The sequence below is a fragment of the Orbicella faveolata genome, unplaced genomic scaffold, assembly GCF_042242905.1.
Source record: "Orbicella faveolata isolate gen_17 unplaced genomic scaffold, um_ofav_v1 contig_26, whole genome shotgun sequence".
NCBI classification, from domain to species: Eukaryota; Metazoa; Cnidaria; class Anthozoa; order Scleractinia; family Merulinidae; genus Orbicella; species Orbicella faveolata.
The window spans coordinates 541,090-564,288 of NW_028301554.1; the positions used below are offsets into that span (position 1 = coordinate 541,090).

Genomic DNA, 23,199 nt, shown 5'->3' on the forward strand with positions numbered 1-23,199 from the left:
TGCCAAAATCTCTTGGCCTGGGAAAACATCAGACACCCTGGTGTATAATACTCCTCTTAATTAGATTGTTCTTAGGCTAAACAAGCTTTTGTATAGGATGACAGGAGCAGTAAAAAACGTCATAAAAATTTGTACTAAAATTCTGGCTCGTTTAGCTTTTAGTTCAAAGGTGGCACTCATTTATCTTGATGAAAATAAATAAGAGAACGTTAATTTATTTACATTTTACTTCTCCTGAAAGTAACTCTTCTTGCATCTGGCCAAACGGTGAAGGGAGAGGCATGGGTTGGGGGGGGGGGGGTGGGGAGCTCTGAGCACCGCATCACTGCAATATGTAACTCATGGCCAGCTCGTGGCCAACCTGACGGTGATGTTCCAACCTCACGCGGTAACCTCTGACTTCCTGGCACTTCCTCTTGCAGAAAACGCGTTTGATCCTTTACACATAGACACTTAAATGAATATATATTTTTAGCCCCATGATACGAACGTCTACAATTGACATGATACTTTTATACCTCAAGCATTTTCGACAAAATAAACACAAAACGTTTGTCATTGTCTGTGACGCTGTGTCGATACTGCTGATGCCTGTGAAGGTCGAAAACAGCTTCGGATTGCACGATGGTACCTGCTTGGTGATGATGGTACACCGCAAGGGGGAAGTCTCTATTCACCGCATCACCGTAGCAGAAAAACAATATCAACACCGTAACACCGCAAAGCCCCATGTCCCCCTCGGTGAACATGTTGCTAGTGTTTATCTCGTTTTCTCTGCATGAATTATTGCTAAACCATCAAGATTTCACTTCATGGTTTCCAAGAGAGTCCCCTATCACCCTGCAATTTAGAGTTCCCTTAGCTCGTCCAGTACGGGGGTTGAGGGGTAGAACAGAGAAAAGCGAAATCTCCGTCTGTTATGGAAAACTAGGGGTGATCATACAGGAATTGAACTTTCTTGCATTATATTGAACTTGAATAAGCGAACCTGGTTCGAAACGAATAAAAGAATATCTGCAATCCCACACGCAATTTTTTGCGCGCCACCCGCCGAAAACCCGCAGGGGTCCGCAAGCCGGCGCGGTAGATCGTTTCTCGACCCGCTGATGCTGGGACGCTTGGTTACACGTGGCCTCCTCAGCGATCAGGGAACTTGTTGATCTTTTCATGCATGCAAAATGGCCTCCGGCCCGAAAGATGCGGATAATGGTATGCTCATGGAAGAAGTTGACTTAAAAATAAGGCACAAGTATGAGAGATCGTGGATCACAGGAGAGAGGATTGCTCTTCTTGGGCTTATTGCAGTTGGAGTCGTGCTCGTTATAGTGGGAATTGTTTTGCTGGCAATGGCGAGCTCGGCGGCCAAGAAATGCTCAAATGGGGAATTAAACAATGGTGAGGGAAGTGGTCCTACCAGCTCACCATCCTACAAAACATTCAAACGGTGCGAATTTTCAGCCGAAGCGAAACGAATTGGCCTGGACGAATTTATCAACAGAGTGAAAGAAACTTACTACACGCTGCATCCCTTCAGCGTTCCATTTTATCCCGACATTCATGACTCACTGGAAAGCTTCGAACGAGTTAAAAGGGAATATGTCGCTTATGATCCGACTCCCTCCGTGATCAAGAACCGTACGGACATTTCGTGGGCTCTACTCAAAGAAATCAAGTCGAAAGAGGTAAACATGAATGCCTTGAAGCCGCGGGAAAGGAAATCTTTAGCTCAGGTGAAGCACTATCTTCAACACATGTTTGGTCAGCCCTACGATGTCAACTATTACGCTGGAGATTGGATGATGGGGCCAAACCTATTTTGCTGGCAGCCAATTTGCTATCACGGTTACGATTTCTATAACGGCATGATTTATCATAAGCCCTTCAACGCTAACGACGTGGAACATATCAGAAAGAAACTTGAGACGCATAAGGTCGGAATCTTACAGTACATCGAAAATATGAAGATGGGAATTCGTAAAGGGATGGTTCGCAGTGTTGAGGAATGTATTGCTGGTGTGGATTCGGTGAAAAGAAGATACTTGAATGTGTCACTCTACAATGAAACAGGTAAGGGTTTTTATTTAGAGGAATTCGCATGTTAGTATTATGTTTCGCGTCATCGAGCAAATCTACTTGATATCTTGTTTCTGACGGAGTTTACAGAATAAAATTCGCTAGTCACCTTTCTTAACCTGTAAGCTTAAACATCTGTTATTGTTTTATCTTGACAAAATAGCTTTTATTTTGTCAAGGTCGATCGAGGAACTTTGCTGTTATGAGTATTCGATTAGATCGTCAATTTAAATGCATTCCTTGCAATCGCCGTGTTGTAATGTAAAAACTCAGACCTTTGTGTTTGTATTCACGCTATATTGTTGCTCATGAATAGAATTAATGTTTTAACCACATGTAGCTAATGCTTATGAACAATTGAGTTAATTAACTATTGCAAATGGTCGATTAGATAAGTCTTCTTAGTAATTATAGATTAATTCAACTGGGTTTTGCAAATTTACAATAAATTAAAGTGTTACATTTTAAAATCCTCCCTTAGTTATGGAATAGCTGTGGAATAAACGATACCTTAAGATTCTTTGATTTGATTATGCAAATGTTTCTTAACTCTTGTCATACAAAAACTAAACAATGCAGTTTGAACAAAAAAAAACCTTTAATAAAGGGGCCAAACTAACTTCAGATTGTAGCTAACTGGAACATTGTAAAAGGGCATTTCAACCAAAGCAAAAACAAAATATGCGACTCATCAGTGTCTTACTTTCTGTTGTACTTTCAAATTTGCTGTGCAGGTGTGATATTTTGTGATATTTGAAATAGACCTGTTTCAAAAAATGGCTTTGAGAAGTTTGTTTGTTGCATGACAATCATTAAGCTTTTTTTAGGTGGGACACTTAAGCTGTTTTGATTGTTACTATTGATGAAGTAACAAAAAATCTGTATCTGTGATCTGTATAGGTTATTAACTATAGTCAGTTTAACTTCAATCCAATTCCACTTTTAGCAAGAAAAACACTTTTGAGTGTGAAACCTCCAAGCTTGCACATGGAATACTGATTAGTTCTGTACATGTCTTCTGTCGTGCGTATGTGCCTAGCTCACTTTGCATCATGGCTTAATTCCCACACACAAGCTTTCAGCTAAAATGTAATTTCTCTCAATACTTACTCTGTCCTAGGTATTTGGAAGGAGTGGTTTGTGGAGCCATTATTGGACCATGAATTCTATAGCAATATAACAAAGGAAGTTGATGAAGCTTGGAAGGAAAAACATGGCAAGAATGTCAGTGATACAGTCAAGGATTATCTTTTGACCTACCTCGGGGAACCTCTTCATCAGCTTATAAGGTACATCCTGTGTGCATATTTAAAGCCCTACACCTGGTGGGAAGTAAACTGCATGGCAAGACAATGTGGCTATGCGGCAAATTACAGTAAATGACAATGCAAATGAAAGGGCATTCATTTGTACGTGGCCAATCTTATTGACAAAATTTCTATGCTCTCCCAAGCAAGCCCTGTTTACTTCCTGAAGCAACAAACTTGATTTAGTAACTAGGGCAATTAATATTTGCCAGTTTATAATTCCTTGTTTAGTTACTTTCATTGATGAGATTTCCTTGAGCACGCTCAATATTTTCCATCCTCGGCAGGTTCTTAGAAGATGAATACAGTGACTACTGTGTTCCAAGCAGTGTTTCTAGTGGATTAGGAAGTTTGCCACTAAGTTATGTCTGGTACAAATTAAAAGAAAACAAGTCATGGCCAACCGATCCGATGCTGCCAAGTGGTGAAAAACTGAATGGTCCTCATTCATATTCACTGATCATGCCATACTTCACCACCAATGATATGACACCTGCTGAGGTCCATGACCTTGGTAAAACACAGTTAAACAAACTTTATCCAATGGTGAGTCAAAAGCCAACTTGTGTTATCTGTTCAGAACTAATATCATTTTCAGCTTTTTAAGAGGCCTTGAGGGGTCTGTTGTGAAATGGTTTTATCCGGACGTGTTTTTTATCAAATGCTCTTTTTTCTCTATAACCTGAAGATCATGGCTTTGAATCCCTCACAAATCACTGAATGTTCTTCTAATTGATATTGTCAGGATTTATGGTGCACCAATAACCATTTCTGGATTTGTGTCCTCAATTATCCATGGTCTCCCTGATTATCCAGAAGTCTCCTGGAAACAGACTGAAATTTCCAGTCTAACAAAGGGGCAATTATTGAATCTCTTGGTTACAAAGGTTAAGTTTAAATATAATAGTGTATATATGTTGTCCAAGGACCCACCTCTTTCCCTCATGTGTAAAATGTTCAATTAACCCCTGATAATTAACTCGTCGGAGTAACTTAACACCCAAGGAGTGGGTAGATGGGCCCCCTACTCTTGAGTTTTCATTTTAATAAGACATTTGAAAAATAATAAGTGGCTGTGTGGAACAGTAGAACTTCAGTTATCTTAAACTTCCCACTATCTTGAACTCAAATCATTTTCCCTTGGGTATACACAAGTGATGGCCTGATGGGTCACTTGGCTTGTATACAGAATTTATCTTTAACCTTTACAGCTCATGACCCATGCAAAAGAAAGAATGTATCTTGGACCTTTAAGGCTCAGAGCTGGTCTCACTTAGCACTTGTTTGTTTTCTTAATTCCATTCCAGGTGGTGCAAATAGCAAAAGAGGTGATGGGTACAAATGACAGTGATCTAGCTGTTTCACTCTTCAGGCAGAAACTTAATTCCACTGATAGCTTCTTCAACGATGCTCCAATCCCTAAGAATGAATCCAACAAAGAGGCTCATAAAAGGTGTAGCAATCTTACAGGTGCAGAAAAGTATTGCCCCAAACGGTGGGCTGCCATGCAGTTATGGTTCAGAGAGGCAAGACGGGTAAGCATGTCAGAGAAAAAAAAAATTGAAATGAGAGTCTAACTGAGTCGTTTTACATTCAAACGTATATTGGCTGTGATATTAATGAAATGAGGATGCTTGAGGATGCTTCACAGGAGCTTTTGAGGGTAGACATTTTCACTCCTGCTGACAGCCTGATTGTTATTTTCTTTTTCTTTTTCTTTTTCTTTTTTCACTCAGCAATGTGATCTGGTAATTCTTGTGCACTTTTATGCCAAGGGGCAATGCTCTCCCCCTGGCATACATTTCTTTGTTAAAATTGGCAGGTTGCAGGTGCCATATTTTTATGAGTTTGCAACAGGTTGTGATGAAACTTCACAAAGTTACTAAATTCTGCATGATATATTGAGCGATGAGGTATATTTTTCATTTGAATTAAAAAATTGGTAAAGCATGATGCCGGTAGAAAGGTCTATTCATGGCCAGTAAGACATATGGGTACAACTGAAAAATGACATCAACTAAGTTGTTATCATACTTTACTTTGTGTCACAGGTGATGAGTATGCTTGATCCCAAAACAGTGGGTATGTTTTACTTTACTGGTCCTAAACACACCACTCCTAACTGTCCAGTTGACCTCTCACCTGACCTCAATCCATCCAGTGGAGCACAGAGCTATGAAAACAGTGATATACATTGCTCAAGAAATGCCATCTACAACATTCCTTTCTTCTTGGAAAATCTGGGTCCAAGGTTCTCTGAATGGAGCGTCAATGCTCATGAGTCGAGGCCTGGACATCATACACAGGTGCAGTGGAATAATCACTATTAAAATTAGAAAACAGTCCTAAGAAAATACGCATGCTGATTGGTTAAAAATCGTGTTTCTATAACTCAATAGAAACACAGTACATGTTTTCTATTTCTTAAATTCGTACATGGCTGTGGTCTAACCATGAAATCCTGGGTGCCAAGCACTTAAGCTTATAGGAAAAAAAGTAAGTTTTTTCTAGTTGCCCAATGGCCAAAGTTAGTCTCCTGTGGCACCCAGTTGCCTCTAGAGCACAACTCTGCATGTACATCTAATAAGTATTGTTGGCAACTTGATGGTTATCAAAATCTTCAGAGGTTTGCAACTTTGGAAATAGTTCAGAATTTTATGGCTACTTGTGTAATATATTAATTAACTTGCAAGTTTTAAGTACATCTTAATATTGTACAGTGCTTGTCAACATACATGTACCAGAACCCTTTAACAGTTAGATATATAACACCAAATATTTTGTAAAGTTTGTGTCCTGAGGAAATGTTGTCTAAAAACCCAGCTTAAATTATTCTTGGAAAAGACACTTGTAGGTTTATTTTTTAGCAGTTTACTATCCATAAGTAGGTATTCAGAGGACACCCAGATGCCTTTTTATCAACATGTTAAATCTTATGTAACATGCCTTATTTCTGTTGTATGCAGGTTCAGGGAACTATTGAGCATTTCCATGATGACTGCAGTGATGCTCTGACTTGGCTTGACAAAGAAACTTATTACACAGCTTTCACTGAAGGATGGGCGCTGTATGCAGAGAACCCGCTTATAGCTCTCGATACAGACACATACAAGGAAGAGCCCATGCAGAAGTTTGGCATGCTGAAATGGCAGGTACATGTTCAATGTGTGCATGGAGTTTGTAAAGTAAAGTCTGCACACAAGCCAAGTGGCCCATTAGGAGCTTTCTCCAGTTTCTCAGTGTAGTATGGAGCAGCTAGCAGTAATTCTGTTCCCCCCTGGATTAGATGCTAGTCTATCACAGGGTTACTCCCAGAGTAAAGTGTCCTGCCCAAGAACACAACACATTGTCCCCAGCCACGGTTCAAACCGGACACTTGTTAAGTTCATTAACCATGAGGCCACTGCACCTCCATGCATTGAGTTTGCACTAGCATGTAATTAATATTGTTCCCTTGCTTTCAAAAGGGTTTTCCCATTGAATAATTATATTCATTGAGTAATTATCTTCATTGGCCTTGTATCTGTAGAACCCTCACAGTATGCAGTGCATATTTGTAAATGAATTTCAAATTTCCTACATTTAGTCCTCTTCTACAATGTTTAAATCCAGCCCCAGTTGTTCAAAATAAATTGCTATCCAGTGGGTAACTGTTGATAAACAAACTACAGTATTCACTGGATTGTCATTTGTTTACAGTTACCTAGTCTTTGAACAACTGGGACACTTTCTAGCACTTAGTGAATTTCGGTATTCTTCATGTAGAAATAATTGCTGTACCCACGTGCTTGTACATCAAAACATAAAATACTTGACTAAAGGTGTTCTTGTCTCCAATGGGCTGCTTTACCTTGTGATGTAAAGGACAACGTTTCCTCCACGGCACGCAGTGCTCCTGATACAGGGAGTGTGACAAAGATTCTATAGAAAGGGTCTAAAGCTTTTGTAACGCTATGCTTTGTGGTCTTTATTTCATCAGCTTTGGAGAGCGATCCGTTTAATTGTAGACACTGGGCTTCACTCCTTACCAAACTTTACACGAGATGATGCTCTTTCGTATTTTGATAAATATGCTTGGGATAACACCGACCTGGCTAAAAAGGAGGTATTGTTAATTTTTAATACATATGTGTGAATATTCATAGCGATATCGTAGGGAGACTACCAAGAACCTTATTTAGGAACGCAGTGAAATTTGAGCTGGTACAATTAGAGACATTTAAAGAGGTGTTGTACCTTTGTGCTGAGAATTTTGCACGTTGTCAATTTATTTGTTTTAGAACTAAGCAATGCCTGTTGACAAATTTTACACGAGTCTTGCAGCCAATACCATCATGACTAAACTGACCAATCGGTTTTAATGGACCTGACTGTTTACTGAATTCCAAATATGCGGACTTTCGCTCAGCTTGTGGAAGTTTCAGTCAGCAATAACAGTTTTATTTAGAACTCCGTTGTATTTTCACTCAAACAATCACAGTAGACGAACTACTGATAGTCCTGAATTCAAACCATTTACTATGTTTCTTCACGAAAGTGCAAGTTTTAGAGATTGGAAACAGGACAAGAGATGTGTAATTTGAAATATTGTGTAACGCTCCTTTTAAGATGTACAAATCATCGAGGCCACCAATCATGGTGTGCGTTACAAAAATTTATTTTGTAAAAGTGTTTAATTATGTCTTCCCAGGTGACTCGGTACCAGAGCGACCCCGGTCAAGCCACAGCCTACATGATTGGTCAGCTCGATATTATTAAGTCCAGGAGGTACGCTGAAAAAGAGTTGAAAGACAATTTCACTTTGCCGGATTTCCATTACCAGGTAAAGATTAGATGTTTTTGAAGCGGAGGCATATCACGTCTCAAGTGTTTTGATTTTAATGTGGTTATTGGTAAAAAAAAAATGACTGTGATTGTTGATAAAATGAATCATGTATGCACTGATGATAGAAAACGTTTTAAACGGAACAAAAGATTCCATGTTGTTGCGCGTCTGTTCAGTAATAGATCACAGATGACCTTAAATGTGGGAAGAACAAAAAAGCGGCACACGAGATGATAGCCGAGTGTGTCACTGATGTTCTTACGACATTTTGACTTCTGTGATCTATTACTGAACATACATGGCAACATGGAATCTATTTCCTAATATAATTAAAGAAACAAAAGAGTATTAATGACGTCATCATCAGTAAGTCTGGCCTCCAATTGAGAATAATTTGACGTATTATCAATCAATCAATCAATCAATCAATCAATCAATCAATCAATCAATCAATCAGTCAGTCAATCAATCAAAAACTATATCAACTTGTCGAAATTTAGCCGGCCGAGGGGACATCCCTCTAATAAATGGGGGTTCTTAATTAACATTAATTACTATTTAATACAATTATTATTATATTTAGTAACTATCGTTTTTTCCTGCTTTTGACGTGAATGAAATGTCATGCACTTCAGGTTCTCGCCCAAGGCTCCTCTCCGCTTGCTTATCTGAGCGACCACGTACAGAGGTATGTTAGCTGTGAGAAGGACCGTGAGGCGGAGGGCTGTGACGTCATCCTGAATCCTCTAAAGAATACTGCGGCTGCTAAGAGAGGGTTAAAGGCAGCCCGCTGGCCACTGATACCAAGGCCTCATCGGCATTATATATAAACAAGTTTGTTTTACAGTGATTAGTACAGAAAGGCAAATACAAAAGAAAATCATTTTTAAAAAATCCGTTACGGTAATATAGGTTCTAATGATTGTTGTGTGAGATTTAAATTTGATATATTTTAACTTTCCATAAGAAAGTATACTAGCAAGCCATGTTTCTGTTATCATACAGTCGTTTTAACGGTTTTATATATCCTTTTTTGATTGTAAAAGGGCAACTGTACATTAATTGTAACCGCGCGGTTTAAGTTTTGTCGGATATTTCTCACATCCAGTGTTTATTCCTTATAGTCAAGTCAACTCACAGTTGTACAACTTGATTCGCTGTGAACGTTACATCAAAAGGCGGGTTTTGTAGATTCCTAATTCCTACGAAATGTAAATGTCGAGTGAAGTATCAACATTAACTCACTGTTCGTTATATCAGACCGAATACATTATAAGCTACCCTGGTCTCGGTCAAGTAAGTTGCCGATGGGCACCAAACTATTATTTCTATTATTTCGCCTCTCGTTTCGTCGATAACTGGACGTTCTGCCTTCGACCGATCGTGGAGCCGTCCTCTCGAGAAAACAAATCACTGGAACCTAGAGTAGTGTTGTCGTTTTTGTTGCTGCTGCTGCTGTTGTTGGGTTTTTTTTTTACTCGAAGGGGAAGAACAGCCCTAACTAATGTAAATACATACGTTTCTGTTTGCGTAGTTTTTCTTTTCTAGCTCCGAAAATGTCTGAAACTCTAACGGAACAAAATGGACGCAGTCAGTACAGAGACCCGTCTATGAGGTTGTTGCTATTCCTCCATACAAGTAATTAGTCATCTAAGAAACTGTTCAAATCTATCTGGAGCTCGAATTTTGGGCTTCTCTAAAATAAAATATTAAAATAAGACTTGAGCGCCTTGAGGGTTCATATTTGGGTCTTCCTTTATCAGATGTTACACTCTCTTAATCTTCTAGACCTGTTGCAAACGTTGAATTCTTTTTGTTGATTTTATGTCAATGTGATAAGTTCGTATCTACTCCTTGTGAATTACGATGCATATTCTGTGATCTATGCAATGTACATTCATCTTGTACCGACTGGGAAGTAAAATAACTGTTTGTAATCAAAAGAATGACCGTGGTCTCGCGACCGTAATAAAAACTGCAATGGATTTTGTATTATTAAAACTTAATGCTTTATAAAATTTGCTCAGTTTTAAAGAATTTTTTTTTTTTTTTTTTCATTTTTTTCACTTTTCAGAGGGCAGACAAGGGGGCGGTACTAAACACCAAAACATCTAACAAGAGATTTATTATCCAACTGCCAACCGAAAGTAATGACCCGTCAAAAGAAACTATTATTAAAATTTTGACAAAACCTTAATCGATCCGTTACGTAAAAGGGTGACAGGTGTGTCATACAGAGTAAACTAGGCTAATTTCATCTTAGTATTTGTGAATACCAACTGTACTTGGCTGAAGCCCTCAAACTGCAGTGGCCAACAAGACCGAAAAACCAAAGTTCTTTGGCACAAAAACAGAAAAATAGCCAAAACCGTGAAACCGAAAATCCCAACGCCTCCCTCGGTGTTGTATCAACTGAGAGACGCAACTGCTACTTGTAAAGTGTGAGTAAAACTGCAAAGAACGATAGATTCCTGTGAATTTCGTTGTCACCTTACGTGGATTGGCCCGTGTGCAGAGTGCGTGTTGTCTGCGGCTCGAAAGTCGCAAACCTGCTGACAGAAAGTCATCTATTGTCGTGAAACACCTCTCGACAGGTTCTATTTGTTATTGTGGTATCACTTTTCCGAGCTGTACCCATCAAAGCGTTTTAATAGTAATACGAGTGGCAGTTGAAGACTGAAAAGTGATCGGGTGAACTAATCGTGCAAGGCACGGAACATCTGCAGACTGTGCACCGGTTTTACCAATCATGGAGTCCTCAAAAAGCACGGAAATGATCATTATTGATGGCCCGCAGACCACTTTCGGAAGGAGATATTCGAAAGAGCGGATCATTACATTTGTGGTGTTGGCTGTTGCATTGGCCTTCTTAATTGTGGGAATCGTGTTGATTACAATTGCAGCAAACGACCAAGCGAGTCAAAAAAATGAAAAATCGTCAGTTTCCATTTCCAATCAACAGCAAGAAGGAAAAACAACGGAGTCCATCCCATCGACAACAATCGGCGTTCCAAAATCCACTCTCCCTCCTACCGCGACCACCAGCCCCTCAAGCAGATGCGATTTTTCCGAGGAGGCGAAGCGAGTGGGACTTGGTGAATTCCTCGATCGTGTCAAGGCAACATATTTCAAACTTCATCCCTATGATGTATACTGGGATCCTGATGTAACTGAGGGCAGGATTAAAACGGAATTCGTTGGTTATGATCCTACGCCATCCGTCATCAAAAAACGAACGGACACTGCTTTGGGTCTTTTCAGCGAGATCAAAGGAAAGAAGATCAACACGGACTCGTTGAAGCCCCGCGAGAGGAAAGCACTTGCACAAGTGAAGCATTACCTTCAACATATGTTCGGTCAGCCGTATGACGTGAATTACTACGCCGGGGATTGGATGATGGGACCGAATTTGTTTTGCTGGCAGGAAATCTGCTATCAGGGATACGCTGTTCACAACGGATTGGGCCTGCATCACAAACCTTACAACGCATCGGATGTGGAGCTGATTGAAACGAAACTGAAGACTCACAAAGCAGGCATTTTGCAATACATTGAAAATATGAAGATGGGAGTGCTGAAAGGAATGATTCGCAGTGTGGAGGAATGTGTAGCTGGAATTAACACAATCAAAAGGCAGTACTTGAATATTTCCTTGTACAACTCAACAGGTAAGGCACTGTTGCGTAATTGTTGTTTTTGCACTGTGTAAACAATCTGCATTAATTTTCCGCTACGGTTGTCTGTCGCTGCCTCAAACAATGAAACACTGATTTGATATTTTCAACTGGAAATGCAAGGTCGGGGCTGGGTGTCGGTTAAAAAGATCATGTCGAGTCCTTTAGCACTGAATCAGACTAACTAAAAAGTTTAGGGATTAGGGTAGCCTGCGTAGCAAGCGTTTCTGTGGTGTTCGGGAGCAAAGAATATTACAGCGCGAAAAATGGAGCGAGTAAAAGAGGGGCGAGGGGGAGGGGAAGGAAGGAAGGAAACGCTTGCAGACAAACCCCTGGATTTTGAAAACTGTCAACTTGGCCTTTCATGCCTGAGCGCGCACACTGAGATTTCGTACTGTCATCGGCTGTCATAAATTAACCAATAAAATCTTCGGCCTTCCGTAGCGGAAGTGAACTTTGAACCAAAATAAACTTTACTTGTCAAAATATGTCTGAAACAACAAGCGCACGGTGGGAACGGAGAAATCTCGATGAATTAAATTTGGTAATTTTTAATCAAGCTACTCAGTCCGTCTAAAAGGAAGGACTGCAAGGGTGACGTTTTAGCACAAATCTGCCTGAAAGTTAAACTGTAAGAAGTATTCCAGTCGCGTTAGTAATCCTTGTGCTCGCATGATTCGAAATCTTGGATCACTGTATTCATTAGTCCAGGAATCGATACAAAGTAAAATTAGCAAGTCAACTCTCACAAAGGCAATTCCAATAAAGAAGCGTTTGCTGGAAACGCCAAATCCGCAAATCGGTTCGACTGTTATCGCTGCAACAAAAACAAACAACGGAAAGTCTTCTCGGCAAACTTTGGAATTTGGGCAGGAGAGGCTTCAAACATCTGAGAGGAGAAATAACGATAATCTTGACCAGTATCTGAATAAAGATAATCTTCCCCTAGGCGACCTCCAAGTCAAAGTTGTTTGTAAAATGTCCTCGTAAGAATTCCTCGCGACGAGACGACTAAATTTTTGGTAAGGCAAATATGTGACAAAAACTGGCATGCCGCAGCTAACACTATAACAAATCATTCAGAATTGTACCCAGAGGTTCTAAATGCTGTCAACAAAAATGCTTCTGATGAAATGTCGCAGTACCTACGACAACATGTTGCCTTGTAACAAGCCAGACGAAATCACTAAGTTTTCCCACGCAGTAGTGCTAATTTTCTGTCCCGTGGTTTATTATCTTGTCCTTGGCGCATGTGGCATTCAAGAAAGTGATGTTAAAATTAAGGGAACAGCTGCAGGTTGTGTCGCGCTTGCTTCTGCAATAATGTGCAGGCTTCTAAAAACCAAAGCGTCGGCATTGCATTACAGGATTTCTACCGTACTGTCGAAGCTGACGACTAAATCCTCGTTCAGCGAGAAAAGTTAAAGCGTTTTTAACCAAGCTTCGAACGCGTCTTCCCATTTTGTCTGGCACTCAAAGGTACTAAAATACCTTTGATCGACACATGTCAATAATATTGGACTAGCCCAGCCAATCACGAGCTCCGTTCGCTGGCGAACGGAGGTTTTCAAAATCCAGGGGTTTGTCTGCAAGCTTTTCCTTCCTTCCCCTCTCCCACCCCCCTCCTTCTTTTTTTTGGTTCTCGCCCCATTTTCCGCGCAGACAAAACACCGAAAATCCCTTTCCTCGGTCTTTCTTTGCTACCAAACCCCACGGAAACGCTTGCTACGCAGGCTAGGATTAGGGCGTCTGATTAGATCTGAATTGATTGACAAGTATTGACTGTTAGACAATAGATGACCATTGTTTCATATATTTTGGAGCTCGTCTTGCAAAACAAGTAAACTGTTCTTGGCAAATCAGAAAAGCTGCTTGACAAATTCCCTGAACACGAATCGTACGTCCACTGATGTGATGTTGTCCCGTTCCCGTATAGTCCTCGCTATAGTCACGTGATGAAACGTCTGTCACGCAAAATGGAAATCACGAGAATTCAAGCAGCAAGAACCAGGGCTGTTTTTGTGCATGAAAGCCAGGTCTTCATGGCTGCTTCTTGTCTGCAAAACTTTCTTCTTACCGGAATTCGTTTTACTTTTGGTTGCGTGACAACATCTTTCTACGAGGTAAACCAGCGTAGGTGATCTAGAATCTAGCGTGGGAAGGGAGGTATCAAGGGATCGAGAAAGAGGCGGAGATGTTTTACACTTGGAAGAATTTGTAATTCGCAGTGTGCCGTTCTATCCTCTACCCATGTGTTAGTCTCTCATCCATTTTGTTTTATCTCTAATTTCGCCCTAGAACGTTGTTAAAACGACCTCTGAGAACACGCATTGTTTTCTTGATTGTCTGGCCATTTTCTGGGTTCAGTTACAATGATAAAATGACAAACACATCACCGTTTTTTCCAGTGTAATGTTGATCTGTGCAAATGCTGTTCTGTATTTCGTTTAATTACAAAGCTCGAAGCAATTGAATGCGTCTGCCGATTCAAATACTTTAGTATTTGGCGGTGGCTGAGAGTAAATATTTGAAGGGAAACCCTGACCCAGCATGCATTGGCCTCCCCCTCTTTCTATACAAGATTGGTTCTGTTATTGTAGGTGTCTTACAAAGCTGGTTTGTCAAACCCCTGCTGGACCCTGATTACTACAGTAACATCACAGAAGACACTAATAACGACTGGATGAAGACACACGAAGGAAAAAATGTCAGCGAATCCATCCGGGATTATCTTGTGACGTACATAGGAGAACCACTCAGCCAGCTGTTAAGGTACTGTTAATAGAAGTTAAACAGTAACCGTTCAGTTATTCTGCTTCAAATTTAGAATTAACAAAGTTCTACCGTGTTAAAACGCTAAGAAGAACGTGTAGTAATGTGGCATTCTGAGTATGTGGCCTGACAAGTCTAGTAAACAGTGCTGTTGAGCTGCACGACAAGCATTCATAGCATTGCTTTCATATATTAATCATTCAGCGATAATTCCCAGTAATCATTTTTTGTCAGTTTGCCATAGAAGTTTCCAAGTAATCGGCTTAAAAAACATAATCCTCTGAACTGAACTTAACTACTCTCCTTTTTCATCTTTCTATCTTGGACGTAATTATTTGCTTTACCATTTAACACACATGTTTAAATAAACTTTCACTCGAACCGGAATCAGCGGTGTTTCCGGTACCCTTGTGGTATACCCGTGTTTTAACTGGATAACATCGTGTGAAGTGATTTGTTCACTGTTTAATCGATTATTATTTTTTCAGTCGGCAAGATATTCTCCAAAGGGCATCCATTTGTCTTTCAACATTTTGAAAATCCTTATAGTTCCGCTGTTTGTTTTCAGTTATGTCGAATTTGAACACATCCGTCACTGCGTTCCCAGCAATGTGTCCAGCGGCTTGGGCAAACTTCCACTCAAGTATGTTTGGCTCGATGGTATAGAGAACACGTCCTGGCCAACAGACCCATATCTACCCACTGGTGAAGCATTGAATGGATCGCAGGCCTACTCCCAAATCATGTCGTATTTCACAACAAATGCCATGACCCCCAGGGAAGTTCATGAACTCGGCAAAAAGCAACTCAGCATTCTCTATCCCATGGTAAGTCTTATTACATATGGATTTCTAGATTGTTGTCGAATCTGTATCTGCACCATCTTGAATCTGTATCTGCACCATCATGAATCTGTGTCTGAACCATCTTGAATCTGTATCTGTGCCATCTTGAATTTGTATCTGCTCCATCTTGAATCTCTTCCTGACCATCTAGTATCTGTAACTGCACAATGCTGTACGTATATCTACACCATCGTGAATTTGTAACTGCATCATCTTTAATCTATATTAGGCAAAAACGAAACGATACGATATGTGACGATATGATCCAGACTTTGTTCAGAGGGGTAACACGAAATAATTGATTACACTAATGATCTTGTGCTACTCCTCACAGAAACACGATAAAAATTAAATATCAATTCTGCAAAATTACACTAAAAATTATATATTAAAATCTAAAATCTTCCATGAGGTTAATGAAAAAGTATGCCCAATCTTTGAAAAATATTATTATTACTTTGAAGTTAAAAAAAGTGTTTCTTACGCTTTTCGTAAAAGCACTGAGAGAGGGGGAACTCTCTAGAATAGCTAGTTGCAGCCTGTTCCATAGCATGCAAGTAACAACCGAAAACGTTTTCTCTCCCTCTCTTTCCGGGGCATACTATTCTTCATAATCTCTTTTTTTGTTGTTAGGTTGTGGAAGTCGCAAGGCAAGTGACTGGAGAACCAGACAATCAAACCGCTGTAGCGAAATTCAGAGCTAAGCTGAATTCGTCTGAAAGTTACTTTAACGCCGAACCAATCCCTAAAAACGAGTCCGATGAAGAGGCACACAAAAAATGCAGTGATATTGAAGGAGCGAAGAAATATTGTCCTAAGCGCTGGGCTGCCCTTGAGTTGTGGATGGCGGAATCAAGAAAGGCAAGTTTCGTCCTTTTGATAATCCCCCGCTCGTGTGAGGGCCCTTTTTATTATATCGACACGAAGGCTTTACTGGAAAATACACCACTCATGCGAAAATACACAAAATTCATGCGAAACTACATCCGAGACTCAAGTGGCATCAATATCTTCACCAGTGAAGATATTGATGACTTCACTGATATCATGTTTGACCCTGGCCTTAAACAGTACTTAAATTTGTTGGTGTATGATCGAAACATCTTCGAATCTTTCTCGGACGTCTTCGGAAATTTTCGGGTAATGTTCGGAACATTTCGGAAACTGTACGGAAATGTCCGTGAGACCTTCGGGCAACTTTTGGAGAATCTTCCGAAATCTTCGCAAAATCGTAAAAAATATCGTTATTTAATAGTATGTTTATATAATCAACAAAATTATACATGGTTGCTTGAAGGTCGTTGTAGATATGGAATTACTCCTCTCGTATTCAACTTTATATCTCACTCGTTCGTTGTGCTCACTTGAGAGATATCGAGTTGAACACTCGAAGAGAAATTCCATATCTACGCGTGTCCATGTATTATTCTCAATATCTGAACTGTCCCAAATGCCTTGGAAGTGGGCTGTGTTGTCTTTGAAGAGCTCACTATAAGCAGAACAGTTGATTTTTTTTTGCTACTATTTCAGGTCATGAGTTTGCTTGCACCCAAGACTATTCCACTGTTCCACTTTACTGGAGATAAAGCTACCACACCCATCTGTCCAGTTGATATGCAGCCTAACCTGAACCCATCGAGTGGAGCTCAAAGTTACCAAAGTGCTGGCGCAGATTGCACACGAAGTGCAAAATACAACCTTCCATTTTTCCTGGAAAATCTGGGTCCCAGATTCTCTGAATGGAGCGTCAATGCTCATGAGGCGAGGCCTGGACACCATACGCAGGTTAGCGTGTTACTAGACTTAGTTTATTAAATAATTTTCTACTAACGCAATTAAGTATTACCCTTTATACCATGCCGTAGAAAATACAGCCAATCAGAATACAGGAACGCCGTTGTATATTCGACGGTATTACATCCAACCTTCCCATCGTACGCTGCGTTTTATGTCATATTGACAGTGTTGGCCACTGTATTTTCTATGGCATGGTATAAAATAGTTATGCAATGCTCTCCCGTGGTATACCATGGAATATCCCACGTGTCTCTTATATTTCCTTGGTATTCACAGTCGCCTAAAGACTCGTGTGTATATCGAGAAAATGTAATTGACTCGTGGGATATTCCATGGTATACCATTCAAATGTGTTGCATAACTAGTTATATCTTGCAGATTCACTGTGGGAAGCAGATTACATTTTATGTATCTGAAATTTCTTGCCACCTCAGTACATTTAAGAGGCACAAGAATTCAACGGCAGAGTTATCTACAACAACAACAACCACCACCTTTTTATTATAACATTATATGTAATATATCAAACACGAGAGATGGTGTTTCATCGGGATATCTAAACATCGAGAAAAGAGTTGAAAATACGACGCGCAGCGGAGTATTTTTGACGAAATTCGAGGTGTTTGGATAGCCGATGAAACACTATCTAGAGTGTTTGATATATCTTCTCAATGGAAACGAAAACTAAGGAGTAAACAGACGAGTAAAATCGTCAAAATCTATGCTAATTAAGACCGGGTATCCAAACCTCCCTCACGGTTTTTATTTTCTTTGTTTTAACTTGATGAATTATTAATGAGAAGTAACATTATATATTGAAAGGGTTATTTTACTATAAAAATTTAACGGCAATTACACAACGAGTCAACGAGTTGCGGTAGTGTAACTCACCGTTCACTCACCAAAAGAGGTTGAAAGCGGATTTAATTGTTCGCGGATGTGCAACTGTTCGCTAAATAATAATTAGATTTTTCGCTCTCGACATCTACGAGGTGATCGTTGATGAGGCCAAAAAGTTGCGAAGCTTATTGGTTCTCTTAGTGAGGTCAACTCGCTAATAAAACCCAATAACCCGCAGGTAAATGTTTCTCGTAACGAAAGGAAAACTATTCCAAACGTTTTGACTGAAAAATATATAGAGCGGTTTTCATTTGAGTATCGAAAGCCATTCGCATTTGGTTTGGTTTCGCATTACTGTGACGCTAAGCAATTGACTTTAAAAAACACGTGCCACTTTGTCTTCTAATCGTGACTCGCTTGCACACGTTTTCCCGCGCTTTATGTCGGGTACATGCATTGCTTTGAGTTCTGATTGATTCCCTGGATTTGTCTGTATAATTTTTAATTGGCCAGAATGATTACCTCAGTTTTGCTATGAAAACTGCTCTATAACATTGAACAACATATAGAAACACAAGTCGAAGTTTGGGAAAACACAAGAGGAAGTTTGGGAGAACGAGAAATGCTGTGGGAACACAAGCCCCTGTAACTCGATAGAACCTCGGCGAGCATGTTTTCTATTTCTTTTAGAAAACACCTCGACAAAAAAAAATCGTACCATCATTACATTTTAAAACAGCTCGTGCTAGTTCTGTGTTCCTATCAAGTTAGCGTACTAAACCTGCCTGGATTTGGTGATCAACGAAACTGTGCCTCGTCGGTTCCATGCTCATAGAAAACTCGTTCTCAGAATTATTCCTAACGTTCCTCTTCTCCTGTAACAGGTTCAAGGTAACATAGAACATTTCCGTGACAGCTGCGGCGGAGTGATTAGTTGGCTTGACAGCGTCACCTATTACACGGCGTTTACAGAAGGCTGGGCTCTATACGCTGAGAATCCGCTCATAGCTGAAGATACAGACACTTACAAGTATGAGCCCATGCAGAAGTTTGGAATGCTGAAGTGGCAGGTAAGGAGAGAATGCGCCAGTCTAGGCTATTGTTTACTCGTTTTTCATCCACTGAAGAAGGGCTAATCCTGAAACATTTTGCAAACCAGCTGCTATTTGACAATTTAAAGTGCTTTCAGCCTCATATTTTAGTTTATCATTTTAGTGTCACGCATCATTAAGTTTTAGCTCATTTCTACTGATTCTTTATTGTTTACTTATCTTGCTACATGTTACGTTGCTTTAGGTTATGCTATATTACGTTACGTTACGTTACATTATGTTTTGTTACGTTACGTTCCATAGAGATTGTAAGAGGAGTTTTCCACCGTCATCAAAAATGTACTGAAGATCGTCCATCAAATTGTACCAGCTTGTTGTCTAAAACGCGAACAGCCAACGAGACTGCTAAGATTATTTAATAATATAAGAATATATCTGGATAGCTTTCTACAGAAAGAGGCAACTTCTGTGTTTATGCAAAGTGACGCCATATATCATGCCTCGTCAACTCAATGCAGATGTGTTTATGTTTTAATTCTCTTAATTATTGTTTTGTTTTACTGCAACACCATCACTCTTAAAGGAGCTAGTCAGGGTTTACGCATCCTGAAAAGGTGTAATCCGTGTCAGTCTTCTCCATCCTTAACCGTCCTTGTTTCTTTATAGTTTATTATTATCCCTCTCGTGTTTTTCTATCTTAGCAACTACTATTTTCAGGTTCCCTTCAATTTAAACGTAATTTCGTACGTGCCCAAATAACTTAAAATACTGACTGAGCTCCTTTAAGAACGGAATTGTGGTCGCAGTTATCTCTTATTTTGTTCCGAAAACGACTGTTTTCCTTGTAATTATCTCGCACTCTTCTTAATGTAGGTGTGGCGAGCTCTTCGCTTAATCGTGGACACTGGCTTGCACTATTTTGGTTTCACAAGAGACACGGCCCTGGAGTACTTTAGTAAATACGCGTGGGACGATACAGACCTTGCCAAGAAGGAGGTGAGAAAATAGCTCTAAGTCTATAATTACAGCAACAAATTTCCACTTTTTACCTAGTGAGCATTACACTTGAACACCATCCATTCATTTGTAGTCCGCGAGAGTTGAAAAAAAAAATGACCCAGCAATTCACAGCTCTTTACTAAAAGTACAATCAACGACTCGCAGCGAGAAGGGAGGGAGCGGGGGTCATATTTGTTGTGATTTCATGCCCGGGAGAAACTCCATATATCAGGGACGGCGGAGCCGGGGGGGCTGCGGGGGGCTAACTCTTCCCCCCCTCCCCCCAATTTCAAGCAAAAACTCTATAAAATAATAATTTTACAAATATCTCCAGACCCCCTACAAGTTAGCGCCTCTGGCGCTCGCTTGTAAGCCCCTCCTCCCCCTCCCTCCCTCCCCTGTATACTTACGTTCCGCTATCCCCGTATATTTACGTGATTAGTGATTTAAGATCGCAGTTAATTATCCCTAAGATGGTTTCGTTTCCACACACTAAACACTTTCTACAGACCAAACAGTTTCTACAAAACAACAATAAACAACTAGACATGAGTAAGGTTGATCGGCGGATTACTGAGAAGTTGAACAATAATACAGGTCCCAGTACTTCTCGACATAGCTGAGTATGTTGAATTATTCTAATCAGCTAGACGTTAAAATAGGTCAGAACGTATTGGCACAGCAGCGAACTTGATTAAGAATAAGTTCAAATCCCAGTGGACTCTAAATTAACCTACCAGGATGTGTGAAATCATTTCATTTATCACTAAAATCCATCCATTCAGTTTATGTTGGTTTATATGTTGTCCTCTTCACATCTGTTGTTAATCAATTTTTGAACATATCCCAGCAATGTTCTTCTATAACCTCGTCAGGTGACTCGGTACCAGAGCGACCCCGGACAAGCGACCGCTTACATGATTGGTCAGTTGGAGATAAAGAAAGCCAGAAGTTATTCTAAGGGAGCCCTAGGCAATGATTTCAGTCTAAGAGACTTTCACTACCAGGTGCGTTTGCTTTTACTTGCACTCTCTTTTAGCGACTTTTCAAAGTAAGAGAGAGGGGTCAATAGATCAGAAAGCTTGTTTGTCAACTAAGTTCGTGTCATAGATGTGCAACACAGCTACGAACGGGGTCCAAGACGGGGAAAATAGGGAAAGAGTGGTGGGGTACGGAGATGGATCGCAGGGCGTAATTTCAATGTACTATGAAGATCTGTGGAGCTCATTTAAACAACGAAAACACCCACTGCAATCCTATGTATCAAGCCTTGTGAGGCAAACGAAATCCAAGGCCCGGTGTGTTTGCTTAGAAGGAAATCTTAGCAGAAGAGGCGGCGGTGTTATCAGTTTTAATTTTCAAGCTAAATTCACTGTTCATGTTCTTTAGGTTCTTGCCCAGGGATCCTCGCCACTTGCTTACTTATCTGATCACGTGAAAAAGTACGTGGCTTGCGTCAAGGATAAGGCAAAAGAAGGTTGTGACGTCATCCTGAATCCATCAAAGAAAACCGAGGCAAAGAAAAGAACCAGTGAAGTCCGCTGGCAAAAACAACCAAAACCCATTGTACACTATATATGAAGCTTTGTTGATGAATACTGCTATCGCTAAGACAGTGCACTCTAGTTTGTTTAAATGTGATTTCAGCTGAGCTAAGGTTACATTCAGCAGAACGTAATGAACATTACTGATTGACTGATTGATTGATTGATTGATTAGTTGATTGATTGGTTGATTGTTTGATTGATTGGTTGGTTGGTTGGTTGATTGATTGATTGATTTGTTGATTGTTTGATTGATTGATAGAATGAGTAATGATTCAATGATTGATTGATACACTGATTAACTTAGTAGCTAGTTGATTGATTGATTGATTGATTGATTGACTGATAGAATTAATGAGCACAAAATTTAGTTTGTACAGTTGCGAGTTTTCGTTATAGCTCTGTAAACTAACGCACGATGGTGACCTCAACTAGGTATTAAACAGAAGATAAAAACGTTTTGTAGTCCACGATTTTTGACAACACAGTAGGGATAAACGAATTTAATTTGCCAACTCCGTCACCAATGTCTTTCTGCGCGTCCTTTTTAGTATGACCATCCACCATATATAAGATCAAAGGAATGGCACTCTCCTAGGACTGGATTGTGATAAGGTGTTGCGAACTAAATACAGTAAAGACACGAACCAATCAAATGATCTCTTTAAACCACACGCGCGTTGGGAAAAAAATTATACATTTACATTGTACGTCACATTGCTGCTTCACGTTCGTTGTATACCATGCACGTTCAATGTTTCAAGTGGTATCAATTTTCCTTTTTCCTCGCCACTGCGTATGAAAAAGTTTCAGGCATTTAGTTTTTTTCTGCGCTTCTGTCTGGAGTTGTTATGGAACTGCAACGATGCAAAATTTGCATGCACAAAAATCAAGATGTATTCTCCGTCAAGATAGATTTTGAGTCTACTCGACAAGGTAATGTTAAGAACAAGTAATGTATACTGTTATTCGCATTGTAGAGGTGTTAGTTCACGCTTCATCATGCAAAGCGTTGAACAAAACACGTTAGCAATCTTTCAATGATGATCTCCAGCGCAGTGAAGGACATGACGAATTACTTCTCTTAAACTCTTGATCTTACGAAGTTGTGCAGAGCTATTGCACAGTGGACAATTTTAACAGCAACCTCTGGCTGTACACACATAACGGTAGAAAATACCCTGAATTTGCTTGACAGAATGCCAAAAACATTTTCACTGGTGCGTCGTGTTCTGGAAAACCTGCAGTTGAAGATCCTTTTTTCAACTGAGAGATTTCCTTTGTTATTTTTTAGTGGAAAAGCAGCTAGATAAAAAAAGGTACCGGCTTATTGGTGTAACTCCCATTGAAAAATTTGTCTGTTGACTCGGGAAGCAAGGTAATTGTATACGAACTAGTAATGTATACTGTTTTTTTGTTTTCTAAAGGTCTTAAGTAACTTTTTATCTCGAAAAGCGCTGAGAAAAATCCG

General features: G+C 39.9%; 2 protein-coding genes across 2 annotated transcripts; both read left to right on the forward strand.

Moving 5' to 3' along the window:
- Window positions 1–1,100: 1,100 nt before the first annotated feature.
- LOC110068834 (uncharacterized) lies at window positions 1,101–10,206 on the forward strand. Its single transcript, XM_020776250.2, has 9 exons — window positions 1,101–2,067; window positions 3,194–3,362; window positions 3,668–3,926; window positions 4,688–4,915; window positions 5,432–5,686; window positions 6,347–6,532; window positions 7,360–7,485; window positions 8,071–8,202; window positions 8,841–10,206. The coding sequence occupies exons 1-9, from the start codon at window positions 1,179–1,181 to the stop codon at window positions 9,033–9,035; spliced, it is 2,439 nt and encodes an 812-aa protein (XP_020631909.2). The 5' UTR covers window positions 1,101–1,178; the 3' UTR covers window positions 9,036–10,206.
- Window positions 10,207–10,311: 105 nt separating this feature from the next.
- On the forward strand, window positions 10,312–22,186 carry LOC110068833 (uncharacterized). Its single transcript, XM_089295382.1, has 9 exons — window positions 10,312–11,873; window positions 14,480–14,651; window positions 15,220–15,478; window positions 16,130–16,357; window positions 17,027–17,281; window positions 19,018–19,203; window positions 20,059–20,181; window positions 21,060–21,191; window positions 21,574–22,186. Exons 1-9 carry the CDS (start codon window positions 10,955–10,957, stop codon window positions 21,763–21,765), a joined length of 2,466 nt encoding a protein of 821 aa, XP_089151508.1. The 5' UTR covers window positions 10,312–10,954; the 3' UTR covers window positions 21,766–22,186.
- The last annotated feature ends 1,013 nt before the right edge of the window (window positions 22,187–23,199 follow it).